General features: G+C 27.1%; 2 protein-coding genes across 3 annotated transcripts; one reads left to right on the top strand and one right to left on the bottom strand.

The window, feature by feature from the left end:
• The first annotated feature begins 4,484 nt into the window (after nt 1-4,484).
• On the top strand, nt 4,485-9,730 carry LOC114182381 (cinnamoyl-CoA reductase-like SNL6). Of its 2 annotated transcripts, none has more exons than XM_028069253.1 (5): nt 4,485-4,873; nt 7,559-7,725; nt 8,335-8,529; nt 8,648-8,801; nt 9,234-9,714. In XM_028069253.1, the coding sequence occupies exons 1-5, from the start codon at nt 4,624-4,626 to the stop codon at nt 9,536-9,538; spliced, it is 1,071 nt and encodes a 356-aa protein (XP_027925054.1). In that variant the 5' UTR covers nt 4,485-4,623; the 3' UTR covers nt 9,539-9,714. The 2 variants fall into 2 exon arrangements, with proteins under 2 accessions (XP_027925054.1, XP_027925055.1); XM_028069254.1 differs by having other exon boundaries at nt 4,486-4,873; nt 7,519-7,725; nt 9,234-9,730.
• A 1,827-nt stretch (nt 9,731-11,557) lies between these two features.
• On the bottom strand, nt 11,558-13,380 carry LOC114180243 (eukaryotic translation initiation factor 3 subunit G-like). Its single transcript, XM_028066530.1, has 2 exons — nt 12,915-13,380; nt 11,558-12,261 (listed from the first exon to the last, which is right to left on the bottom strand). Exons 1-2 carry the CDS (start codon nt 13,252-13,254, stop codon nt 11,726-11,728), a joined length of 876 nt encoding a protein of 291 aa, XP_027922331.1. The 5' UTR covers nt 13,255-13,380; the 3' UTR covers nt 11,558-11,725.
• Nucleotides 13,381-14,488: the final 1,108 nt, after the last annotated feature.

Below are 14,488 nucleotides of genomic sequence, written 5' to 3' on the forward strand. Positions count from 1 at the left end.
TTAATATATAAGAATATTTAAATAATACATCTAGAGTAATTTAATTTCAATAAACCGAATAAAATCACCAAACTAACGTATAATCCATACATCAATAAAAAGGTAATATTTTAGGTAAAACTATTAAAGCTATATTAATTAATTAATAGAAGTTGTAACGAATTTTGAACTTCAAGAATTAAAGGAACGGTGACACACACTATACTTGGTGTTTTCTCAAAAAATGTTAGGAAATTTTGTTACGTAAATTAATCCAAACATATAAGAAATGTTTTACAAAGCATAAAAGACAAATTTGTATTTGTTTTCTGTACTTTATGTTTGTATAAATAGGGTAAAAGACAAAAGCTAATTTTAATAACCAACTCTTTATTGAACTATTTTAAATGTACGATTAAATTTATTAGAAAAAGAAATATATGAACTATAATGGATTTATCTTTTATGAATGTATTGTGAAACTCTTTGGACTAAGGCTATTTTTTTTTTCCTTTTTCTTCTTTCTTTTAGTTTCTTTTAAGAAGTTTTCTTTTATCAATGTTTTTACTGGATTTCTTAATTTATTAGGTCTCTAGAAGTTTGACTATATATTTGGTGGTGAAATGTTTTTTATGGATTTATACAAATGATTTTTGGTTAAGAATTATATAAACATCATCATAAATAATTATGTTAATTTTATAATTTAATATAAAGAAATTCAGTGTTATTTTTGTTTTATATGAAATCATTCATATTTCACCGTATAAATATATTTTATTTTATTTTATATGTACATTATATTTATTATGGAATCATATTTTAATTACTTTAATTACTTGTATACTTTTTTTAAAATCATAATATAATAATTAACTAGAATGTCTAATTCAAAATTTTCACCATATAATTATCCATCGCTCATCAACATGTCAATTTTATAATTTAGCATAAACAAATTCATATTCAAATATTATTTTTATTTTAAGATTTATTATTTATAAAAATATATATTTGATTCTCTCTGCCAATATCTTTCACTATATTTATATGTGTCTATATCTCTTCATGTACTTCTATCTATGAATTCAAACATTAACCTCATGTTTTTATTTTCTACGAGATTATTTATATATTTTCTACATTTACTATTATTTTGTACATAATTTTATTTTGGTATTTTACATAAACATATTTCAATTACTTACGTATTTTCTACCGGATCATATTATTATCGGAATTAATATTAAAAGTAATATTAGTAATATTAGTATTAGTTTAATGTTGTTATTGATATTTTTATTAGTAGTAATAATATTAGTATTATTACTAACATTAGCATTGATATTAACATTACTATTATTATTATTATTATTTTATTTTTATTTTTTTTAGCAAATAATTCTTATATCATAAATTTACAGACAATATTATAAGAAAGCAAGTTAAAACATTTTTTTCTATAATACATTTTATTTATATTTCATAACATATCTACATTTTACTTTTATTCTTTACGATATCATATTTAAATTACTTACATATTTTTTACAAGATCATATTATTATTTGAATTAATATTATCATTAATATTAATAATATTAGTATTAATAGTAATATTAATATTATTATTATTATAAGTAACAAATAATTCACAAGTCATAAATTTGCTAACAACAAAAAATAACGTAAAATATTTTATTTAATATAAAATTTAATTTAAAGTATATTTCAAAATTTTATTTATATAACACATCACTAATAAATTATCATGTGCATTTTTTAATTCAGCACAAAAAAAATTCATATTAAAATCTACTTTTTTTTATTTTAATTTTATCATTAAAAAAATATCTTTAAATTCATGTGTCAGTATCTTTTAATATTTTTTGTATGATTTAAATTTGTACATCTACATTTTACTTTTATTTTGTAAATACGTTTCATTTTCATTTTCTACATAACCATAGTTCAATTTCTTACGTATTTTTTATGTCATCATATTATTATTTGAATTAATATTAACTTTAATATTAATAATATTAATATTAGTATTGATATTAGTTTTATTATTATAAGTAATATTAGTATTATTAAGATATTGACATTATTATTATTATTATTATTGTTTATTAACAAATAATTTCTTTATCATAATTTTGCTACCAACAACAAAGAAGACAAGTTAAAACATTTCATTTAACTAAGATATTTTGTTTTTATAATACTTTTTTTTTTCAGTATGCTTACATTTTATTTTGTACATCATTTTTACTTCTCTACGAGATCATTTTTAACTTATTTGCATATTTTCTATAAAATCATATTATTATTTGAATTAATATTAACATCAATATTGGTAATATTAGTATTATTATTATTATTATTAATGATATTACTACTAAAAAAATTTATATTTCTTGTCAATTTTAATTTTAATTTTTTAAAGGAAATACTTACAAATTTTGTTATGAAAAATTTGTTGCAAGAAATCACTATTAATTTTTTACAAAATATTTTAGATAAAACACTTTTCGCAACAAATTCTTTAGGAAATAATTACCTACAAAGGAAATACATACCGATTAAGATTCTTGAAAAAAATGATAGAAAAAAAAATTTTCACATAATTTCTTTTAATAAATTTACAAGAAAAATCTCATGATGAGAATTTCTAGTAATGTATTATTATTATTATTATTAATAATGTTAATATTATTATTATTATTATTATTAACAAATAATATAATAGTTAACTAAAGTGTATAATTCGAAATTTTAATCTTATAGCTATATATCTCTAATCACTTATTATGTCAAACTTATCATTCAGTATAAATAAATTCATATCAAATTGTTATTTTTACGAGATAATTCATTTTACAATATTTCTACAGTTTATCTTTTTTATTCTATAGATCATATTTTAATTACTTTTACTTTTTGTTTTTTTATGGTTTGGTTGTTTATTTTCTTTCATTTTAATTTTAAGTGCAGTGCAACATTAAGATATGTCTATTATTATTATTATTATTATTATTATTATTATTATTATTATTATTATTATTATTAGTAGTAGTAGTAGTATAATCAATTAATATTATAAGTATTGATTCTCAATTGTACTTTTTATAATATGTTATTTTAACATAAAATATTAATATTAAAATAATATTATTTATTTTTAATTAATTTGTAAATAAAAATTTCTATGATTAATTATTTAAATATTATAATTTTAACTATTCACTATTATAAACTTAAATATAATTATTTAAATAAAATATTTATTTTAAAATAATAAGATTTACATTAATTTTTAATATAAATATATATAAAAAAAACAACGACCTGTGCTAAGCATGGGTCAAAAACTAGTTTATGATGTTCTCCTAAAAATAAAATAAAAAACGACAAAATGTATAACAATAATTTACATGATAAGATTCGAAAATAACAATGGTTTTTTAAAGAAAAAAAACAGTTAAATAATAAACATACACAGTGCAATAAAATGTGATACACGAACTCATTTCTAATACAATAATTTTATTACGACCTCTTATTTATCTATAACCGTGTCATTTCCTCGTCAAATTTTACTATAATACAAAGATTTTACAAATCAGAATATTAATAATCTGAGACATTTTCACGATTGAAAAACATTTTTACTTTTAAGATTTTTTTACGTCACATCAATATATTCTAATAGGAACATTTTTTTTATAATACTTAAGTGTTAAATGCCCTAATACGCTTTTCGTTAAAAAATATTTAAAAACAAAGTCCTCTTATGTGCACTAACATAAAGAAGCCAAGTAATAAAATAATATCCAATACAAAACAAGGTCTAATATGTAAACTTCCTGGTTTGTTCCTTTTAGTTTCTTAGTCTGTTCTTCCTTTAAATCTAACAACTTTTACAACTTTTACTATTAATAATAATAATAATTATTATTATTATAAGTTTAATTAGTTGGATGATACCCCTTTTATTCATATGTGTCAGTTTGATATCCACTTTTAAAAGTTTGTCAATCTAGTTTCAACTTTTGAAAAAGTGTTTTAATCAGTTTTCTTTCAGAAAAAAAATTACTAAAACCGTTAACTTCAAAATTACTAAAGCCGTAAACTTAATTGATGACTTTTACCACTAAGTTTTAATATAAGTATCAATACTTAATTTTATAAGTCATTTTAAATATCAATACCGTTAACGGTATTAATAATTTTTTGTTGGGAAGAATCTAATTGAAACATTTTTTCAAAAGTTGAGACTCAATTAACACACTTTTAAAATCAAATACTAAACTGATACATCTAAATGAAGACACTTACCATCCGATTAATTCAACCTATTACTGTATATATTACCATCATTATTTATTATTATTATTATTATTACTTGATAGCATACCCACCTTGATGGACTTTGACGATAAAGTAGCACAACCAAGTCTCTCACTTGACCTTTGGACTAAATCCTCTATAAATTTCCACCATTTTCATTCATTTCCATATTCAACAAAACCCTAAAATCATCCTCAACTTCATCAAATTCCTTTCCCTAGATTTCATATAAATCTTCATCACCTTATATTATATCTTACCATATCTTATATTATACTTTGGTCTAAATATAATGGGTGTTATGTGCACATGGGAGAGTGAGAAGGTGGAGACGGAGGCCTTTTGCCGGAAATTGGTGGCGGCCGCCGGAAAAGACGATGAAGGAGGAAGAAACCACCACCTGGTTTCTTCTTATTATGAAGATGGTGATGAAAAAGGAACATTGTTATGTGTTACAAGTGGTGTTTCTTATGTTGGACTTGCCTTGGTCAACCATCTCTTGCAATTGGGTTACTCTCTTCGGATCACAGTGGAAAACCCAGGTAAACTTTTCATCAACTTTCGTTTCCTTTTCCATAAACACTTTGATTCAACCATGAACACTTCAAAAATCGAATTAAAAACTCAGAAAAATTGCTTCTTTTTCGTTCATGAAGGTTGGTAGAATAAGCTAAAAAAAGGTTATGATAAGATTGTTAGGTGCATACATGTGTTGGTTCTTTCTTGAACTGGGTTTTGTTTATTGGGTGAGATTCATTTGATTAAAGTTTTAGAGAAAATTTAAAGTTTTGAAGCTGAAATTTTTAACTAGGTAGTTCTTGTGAGAGAAACAGGGGAAGAGATTCAGAAAACATGATCTTTGTAAAAAATTTCAACACCTAATTCGTATTTTCCAAACTTTTTGTTGCAAAAACGTTTTATTTATTCGTTAATTATTCTCTAATAATCCAAACTAGATAGTTTCTGAACTCGTTTTTTGTGTGAAAATGAAAACCCTTTGGATTTAAAAAAAATGATTTATTAAAAAAACCAGTTGATTATTCTGCCATGAGAGAGTTCCGTGAAGGTTAGTTAACTCGACTCGTGAGATGCATTTTGATTAATTATTTGTTTACAAAAATTTTAGGTTGTTTGTTGCTTTATTAAATTTAAGTGAATTTGAGATGCGAAATGATATTTTGATTATTAAATTTTTACAATTTTTTTTTATAACTTGAGGTGTCATATTTTAAATGATATTTTAAATGATTATAAGAGAAATTTGTCAAAATTTAATTATAAAAAATTATTTTCTTTTAAGTTTCGACTATTCAAACTTGTTGCGTCGATGATGATTTGGTATGTTTGTTTCCGCACGACAAAGTTGTGTTGTGTGATGGAAAAGTGTGCATAGTTGGCAATTTCATGTCCATGGGTCATTCAATAACAAACAAAAGGTATAAATATTCAGTTTAATGAAGGTGAAATAGTTTTTTTTATTATTAAAATTTTAATGTAAAAAGTGTTTGAAATTTTGATTTTCTTGTGTATAATTTTTTTTTATTAAATATTCGGGTAATATAAAACATATTAGTTAGTATATTGACCTTGTAAAGAACAAAATCAATATTTAATCATTAAAGAAATTTATCAAGAGTAGTTGCTAGATAATGTTATTCTATATATATGTATATTTAAAAATGTCAACTTTTTTATATGTTTATTATATTTGATGGTTCATAAGATGTACACATAGATTAGTCTACTGTGCGAATTTTGAATAAGGAAAAAGTCGTATATGGCAATTTGCCAAAGACCAAACTCAATATATAATGTTATTATTCAACTTATTATATTTTTTATTATTCAACTTATTATTTTTTTTTTCTAGTGGTTTTTTATTTATTTTCCTTCAAACTTTCCTTATATATATTTTTTAATTTTTAATAAAAAATTTGACCAATTTCAATCTCTACTTTTTTAAAAAAACAATTGTGTTGGTTTATTTTAGTTATATATATATTCAATGTCATTATATAGCATTTTGTTTATTGTGGTGTAGTAAAGTGTATCGTGTATGGTCACAAACCAAAGAGTGCTGCAAGAATTTATGGAATAAAAAAAAAACACGTTCTTTTTCCTCCATTAATTTATGGGGAGAATTATATTAATATAATTGGAGTTTAATTAAAATATGATGCTCCAAATAAATAATTTCCTATTCTATATATAATCTCTATTAATTAATATGATAATAAGCCCATAACAAACTATATTAATCTATATAATTGGTATGACCCATATTTATATTAATCTCCACGACCCACAATAATTAGATGCATGTTCATTGATGTGATATATTTTTTGACAGTAATTATGATTTGACATATTAAATATTTTAAATGACTATTTTTTTTAAAAAAAAAAAAAATTAACAGGAGTTGTACTTTCTCTATGTGTTTTATATTTCAAGTTTTATGAATTTCGATGATGGAAATTTAAGAAGATTTAAAATGATATGCATAAAAACTAAAAAAAAAACTAAAATTATATATATTTGGTAATTTAATCGTAATTTTTAAGGTAAATGGTGTGTAAGGGTAAAATGATATTTGTTTAGAAAAATTAAAATGCATAAAAAGTCTTTTTTTTTCAATGTGTTTGATGCGTTTATTAATATTGGTTAGACTTAATTAAGTTTAAACATTTTATTAATTTAAGTATGTTTAAATAAATTTCAATTGAAAATTGGTATTTTATTGAGTAATGCATTTTTTATTTTTTATTTCTAAATATCTTGATTTATTTAGTTATTATTGAAATTCTGTGACTGTTATCTTTTAATTCATTAATCACGCAACACTAACAACAAAATCAAAAATTAAAATATTTGAAAGAAAGTAAAAAATATTTTATATATTTACTAAAATAAATTTCTTTAACAAAAACTCAACCATTAATTTTCTAAAATGATCTCAACATATGAAAGTTTAACCAAAACCAATTCACATTCTGCATTACCTTTAATTAGGTCACATTTTTGGTTTTTTTATGAATAAAGAACACAGTTAAAAAAAGAATCAACAATTATTATACAGAAACACCAATAGCAATCAACATCACAATAAATGCAGCAACAATAATGGTACAGAAAGTGAGTGAGGAAGAAAGAATTGATATTTATTCTATTGTTGAGTGAATGTTGTAGATGATGGTAGTAGTTAAGAATGGTTGGTTGATTTGTGCAGAGGAGATGGAGAAAGTGAAGGAAATTGAGAAAAGTGCAGAGGGAAAGTTGGAAGCAATAATGGCAAAGCTAACTGACATTGATGGGTTGGAGAAAGCATTTCAGGGCTGTCGTGGAGTTTTTCACACCTCTGCATTCACAGATCCTGCAGGTCTTTCTGGATACACAGTAAGAACACTTTTTTCTCCAGTAATTAGGGTTTTAAATTTATTACTTTAGATTAATTAAATTTTTATTCTGTAAACTGGTGTTTTTACTGTGTGTAATTTTAGTGTCTGTGTCTGTTACTTTGTTCATGTGATTTCAGTCTTTCCATTTTTGAAAAATCTGCAATTTGATTGATTAATTTTTTGTTTACCCTTCTAACTGTGACACATCACCTACTTACCTGGAATGTCCAAAAACCTGTCTCATTGACAAATAACGGCTCTTTGGGAAAAACCCTTTTAGTTTGGTGGCATCATGAACACCAATTCATCAATGGATGAACAACTTATTGTACAATAAAAAGTGTTACAGAAGTTCATCTGCATGATTGAACAAATGTTCATTTCACAACACTTTGTTAGTTAGAAAGATAAAAAAGTTTTCATACTTTTTTTATCCCTAATCTGGCTTAAACACTGATTTGAAATGACATTAAGCAACATTTAGAAAAGTTTCTGAAATCACAATGAGCTACATTCATGTAAACACCATTAAGGAACTGTTGCTAACAATATCTGGAAGAAAAATTACTGTATAATATCTGAGCAATTGTTTCTGTCTGGTTTCTAGAAATCCATGGCTGAGATTGAAGTTAGAGTTGCTGAGAATGTGATGGAAGCATGTGCAAGAACACCTTCAATAAAGAGATGTGTGTTCACTTCCTCACTAGCAGCTTGTGTGTGGCAAGACACTGCACAACCAGACCTCACCCCAGTTATTAATCATGGCTCTTGGAGCAGTGAATCATTCTGCATAGAAAAGAAGGTAAACTCTGCACAATGATATTTTCTTACTTTTTTTTTTTTTTTATCATCTAACATGTTTATGTAAGTGAAAAATCATCATTAATGACCCTGCTTTGTGCTTTGAATTTGTATGGCAGCTCTGGTATGCACTGGGGAAGATGAGAGCAGAAAAAGCTGCTTGGAGAATAGCCAATGAGAAGGGTTTGAAACTCACTACCATTTGCCCTGCTCTAATTACAGGTCCTCAATTTTGTCACAGGAATCCAACAGCAACAATTGCTTACCTCAAAGGTGCTACTATTGACCAAAACAAGTGGTCCAATTTCTTGTACCATTTGCTGTCAAGTTTCTGAGTTTAATCAAACTTACCTTAACTAATATTATGATAACTCATATCTCATTTTTCATGTAAAGTGTATATTACCTTCAGATGTTAGGATCTAAGTTATATATTGTTAGGTCCATAAAAATAATACGTTTTGAAAAATCTTACATCGCTCACAATAAGTTAGAGTGTGGGTGTACTTGGAGTTAAAAAGAGTAGTTTATATGTTGAACAAATTTTTACATAGTATTATTTTCTGGTTCTTATCAGATAACCATGATTTTTCTCTGATTTTGGGTTTTCACGCTTATTTCTATATTAAGAGTCTTCAGATTTCTATTGATTTGAAGATGGAATCAAACATAATGGAATCTAAAACCTTGAAATTGCTGATGTAGGTGGTCAAGAAATGTATTCTCTTGGTCTGCTAGCAACTGTGGATGTGACAAAACTGGCAGAAGCTCATGCAAGTGTGTTGAAGGCAATGAACAACAATGCTTCTGGTAGATACATTTGCTTTGATAAAGTAATAGATTCACAAAGTGGGGCAGAGAATTTGGCCAAGGAGATTGGAATGCCTAAGGAAAAGATATGTGGAGAAGCATCAAACAGTTCTGTACGAAGATTTGAACTGTCTAATGAGAAGTTATGCAGACTCATGTCAAGGCCACTCAGGTGTTACAGTGAATATCAGATGAAATAATGTTATGTTTTCTGGAAAAGTTGGTTTATTTATTTATTTATTTATGGTTTGCCTTAGGCATAATTAGATGAGAAAAATAGATGAGGCATGTTATATAGTGTATTCAGTGATTAGTAATGTTTGTATTCATTTATGGTTTAATTATAATATATAATTCTATTCAACTGTATACCAAATCAGGCAATTTTTCTGTCTTCTGAACTTGGCCACCACTGCATTTTTAATAATAAATAGTAACATTTGAATCAGTTAGTATTAGTTTTCAATCTGAAGTAACTGAAATTTTCTTCATACTAGAAACTAAAATCAACATGCAGAGGTAGGTTTGAAGTATCAACTAAAAATTTTAGCATGTTAGAAGTGAAAGGTTGCAACAATTCAAATTGTTAGCAGTTTCAACAATGTGACAGTTGGTAGGTCCTATGTTGCACCAGAAAAGAAAAATGATGGATTATGAAGTTCAAAATTTGGTAGGTCCTATGTTGGTAGTGCCTTAAACTGTGATTTGTTAATACTTTAGTTTCTAAGGATAATGAGATAAAAAAAATAAAAAATAAATGGTTGAAACAAATTACAATTTTATAAATTCTTTGGAGAAATTTTTGTTCAATCTTTGAATAAAGGGACAATAAATCATAATTAAAAAAATAAAATTGTTACTTACTTGTTTAACTATTATTTTAGGGTGTCCAACACAAGAAATTCTAGTTCAGAAAACTATTTGCAGATCAATCTAGAGAGAATAAAATCGTGCCATTTTATTGTTTTGACTTTTTGGTGAGCGTAATTCATTTAAAAAATAAAATAAAGTAAGAAATTGAGATGAAGGAGAAAAAGTAAGATTGGAAAAGAAACAAAAGATACACCAAAGTGACTACTTAACATAACTACTAACAACTTTTGTCTTCATTCCAACTAACATATTGAATCGTGTCTTAAAAAGAAAACATTCTTAGTCTTAAATTATTTGATTAATGTTGTCAAATGTTCCTTTAGATTAGCCTCAACATATTAATAAATTGTATATTTCAACTTCAAATTCTAAACTTTGATTCTCTTGTGGTGGTTATTATAAATGTGTACTAGAAATTAGGACATACTTCGTGAAAAATACTTAAAAGCAAAGTTAATATGGTATGTGTTTCAAAAACGAGATTAATTTTAAAATATTGATATAAAAATTTATAATATTTAAGAGGTTTAATAATTAGTTCAAAGAACTATTAAATGAAAGAGAAAAAAATAGTTAGATTAAAATAACCTTTAAATTAATCTATAATTTACAATTAATTCCATTAAAATTTCAAGGTAAGAGAAGAGGTTGCGAAAAATACATTTTCCAAAGTTTAAAATTTTTGAAAATTTATATTTATATATAATTAATTGATTAGTCAACCAACACAATACGTAATATGGATTAAGATGTTCGACATATTACATAACAACTAAGGTTTTTTATATGATATATTGAATTAATATAAATTTTGCAGTCATCCTATATTCAAGTATATATTAAAATTATAAGTACTATTTAAAATTTAAAAAATTAATTTAATGAATATTTTAGATTCATTTTGAATTTGATAAAATGTATTAAAAATATTAAAACCGCAAAATGAATAGCTTAAATATACTTTTTCAAAGGAAATCCTTAATTTATTTATATCCATCACAATTAAAGCTGTTAACGCATGAACATAAATATTCATGAACTTTTATTTGAAGGGTTAGTTCAAAAGAATACAATAAAATTATCAAGGGAGATCAAATTTAGAAGAAAAAATCATAATAAATTATTTAAAGAATATCTTTTTATTAATAATGATATTCTAATAGTTTTACATTTTCAATATCTCGATTATTCTTATTAACTAATAGTACTTAATGAGTACAAATAATGTCAAAACCAGTAATATGTTTTTTATCCAACTTATTATTAATCAGTAAAAAAATGGTGTAGATGGACTCAACCTAAGCCAAGAAAGATCAACCATTTTTAGTTTCAAAATACCTTATAGATGTAGAAGAAGGGTATGACAATACCTCATTATCAATAACCAAATTAAGATCTCAAATCTATACTTTTAAATGGCAAATCCTCTCAAAGGAATCAAGTACAATACTTACTACAAAAATAGATGCACCTTCAAAACACAAGAATGGGGAAAAGCACAAAAACATCATACTCTAGTTTGCCCTTGGGGTTGCCCATTCAACTCTAAGTATGAGATTGTCGTAACCATACCCATTGAGTTTGGTGATAGCTCTCTGCGCATCTTCCCTGTTGACAAAGTTAACAAAGCCAAAGCCCCTGCTCATGCTGGTCTTCTGATCAATGGCAACATAAACTCTGCTCACAGGACCAAAAGGACGGAACAGCTCCAGCAAATCAGGCTCTCTTGTGTCTTCAGAGAGGTTGGTTACCCTCACAGAGTTCTCATCGTTCCTCCGCCGCATATCAGATCCACCACTCCTCTCAGCCCCTGCCCTCATACCAGGAGGCACGTAGGCTCCCTTGGTTGCACCACCTGTTGCTGCTGCAGCATCTAATGTTGCAGGCTTATCCACGAATCCCTCAGATGGTGGGGCAAGATCCTTGTATGGACACCTTGAGGTCCAGTGATCACCCTTCTTCCCACATGTCCTACACACCATCAGAACAGCACCTTTCTGGAATTGAGCCAAGGGGTCCCCAGCAGTCTTTGGCTCCTCTGTTTTGGAGCCTGATAACAATCACAGAAACACAGTAGTTAAATACTGATCATAGATCAATCCAATTATCCTACTCTATAACAATCCTATAACTACATAAAAGATATGTAGATAGATACCTACACTAAACTCACTACAGATCTCAAGTTAAAGTCTTCACTCTCATGCATAAACAGAGGATTTTAAGAACATAGTAATTTAGAGCAATTCTAATTCTTTTTCACGTTGTTTTTTTCTTGTGTTAAAACTATTTCCCTAAATTTGGTTTACAGTTTCAGCAATCAATTTCACATTCAAAATCTACTGGGTTATGAAATTTGTTCAAGATATAAGTGTTTTGAAATAAAAAAATAGAATACACTGAGAGAGACATTTTCCTTTCTTGTTTAGTTTTCATGATGTTCAACCTCTCTAAAAGTAAGTGTGCAGATGTCAGTTTCGGAAAATCAAATTAGAAGTTTAAACACATGCTACAAATCATGATCAATTCTGAAGGCCATTCCAGAATTTTCGAACAGAAAGAGGTGACTCAATGTAATTGCAGTTAATGCATTTTCTCGAACGGCTAGTTATCACAGACATTACCACAGTGTAATTAGGAAAGAAAACAGAGAAATTGTAATGAAAACGGTAATGAAAGGTGGATTCCGGGGAGAGGTATTACCAAGAGGTTTAGGGCGTTCGAGGAGGATTTCTTCGGTGGAGACCATGGTGAGGCGGCTGCCGACGTCTTCATGAACGGCGTCGCCGAATTTGGGCCAGGAGCGACGCTCGACGGCACGTTTGCTGAGACGCGCGTTGGCGAGTTTGCGGGTGCGCGTGGTGGTGGTGATCTTGACCTTGTTGCCGTCGTCGTCGAACTTGTACTCGATGACCTTCTTTATGCCGTTGTCGTCGGGCCCTATGACCTGTCGCGGCGGGAGGAGGAAGTCCAGATCCTCGCCGTCGTCCTCCTCCAGCTCGCCCCACCGCAGCTTCGCCGGTTCCCCATGATGCGCCGCCATAGCCTCAACCCTTCCTTCTTCTCTACGATTATCTTCTCTGTCGCTTCACAGTCGCTGCAACTGAGAAACGCCCACACCTAGAGAAACAGAGAAGAAGCCGATTGTAAAATCAAAAAATTAGGTCTGTTCTCTTCTCTTCTCAACTCATTGGGTTTGGGTTCTCAAATAAGGCCCATCACAATTTGTTTAGGTCTTTTCTACCGAGGCTTTTGCTTTCTGTACCGCCATAATTTGCTTAGCTTTTGTAAACATCATTAATTTGTTAAAAAAAATATAATTTATATAAAATATTATTTTTTTATTATAAATGAAATTGATATCAACAACTGTAACTTCATCATAACTTTAAAAAATATTTTTTTATATAAATATGCTTTTTTTACACCACTTTTTGATATCAACAAAGATAAAATTTTCCAAATAATGCATATACATTTATGTATCAAGTATGATTTTGAACCATCAAAATCAAAATGGATTTACACTTTTATAACTTCAAACGTCGGTATTTTAATGGAGAATCTTCTCCAACTCAAAACTTTAAAGAAAATAAGTTTACTGATCTTTATTCTTACATGATAACTCTTTGTCAGGAAGACATTTGATATAAGATTTTGTCTAAACTCGGCATCAACATTTGATATAAGACATTTAAGGTAGGATTACTGAAAGAAAATACAACATCAATGAGATATAAGCCCAACTCACATATATGAAGATCCTTTCAATCATGGAGACATATACAACTCTATTTTTCAACCAGGGTAATATAACATCAAGATTTTTATTTCTTTATTATCTTTATTTCTTTATGTTCACCGGTAATATGTATTTTCTTTCTTTTTGTCATATTTTTTTGTTAGAACATAACCATGTTGGAGTTTGTTATTTTTGCTGGACTTCTCATTTCAAGGATTGACTGATGTTGTTAGATAGACTGAGAGCAAAGGATTGATGGATAGGATTAAGGTGGGCCAGAAAAAGATTCCAGTAAGCATGTTTCAATTTGCAGATGATACTATATTTGTTTGCAAAGCAAAAACATAAAATATAATGGTCATAAAGAGTATGCTTAGATGTTTCAAAATTGCATGTAGTCTGAAGGTTAATTTTAAGAAAAGTAAGATAGAAAGCTTAGGAGTACATGTTAGTATGGTCCAAAGATTCTCTACCATTTTGAATTGTGGTATAATGAAAGTACCCTTTAAATATTTATGTCCTTTTTCATGCATAT

Source organism: Vigna unguiculata, chromosome 4 (assembly GCF_004118075.2).
Source record: "Vigna unguiculata cultivar IT97K-499-35 chromosome 4, ASM411807v1, whole genome shotgun sequence".
NCBI lineage: Eukaryota > Viridiplantae > Streptophyta > Magnoliopsida > Fabales > Fabaceae > Vigna > Vigna unguiculata.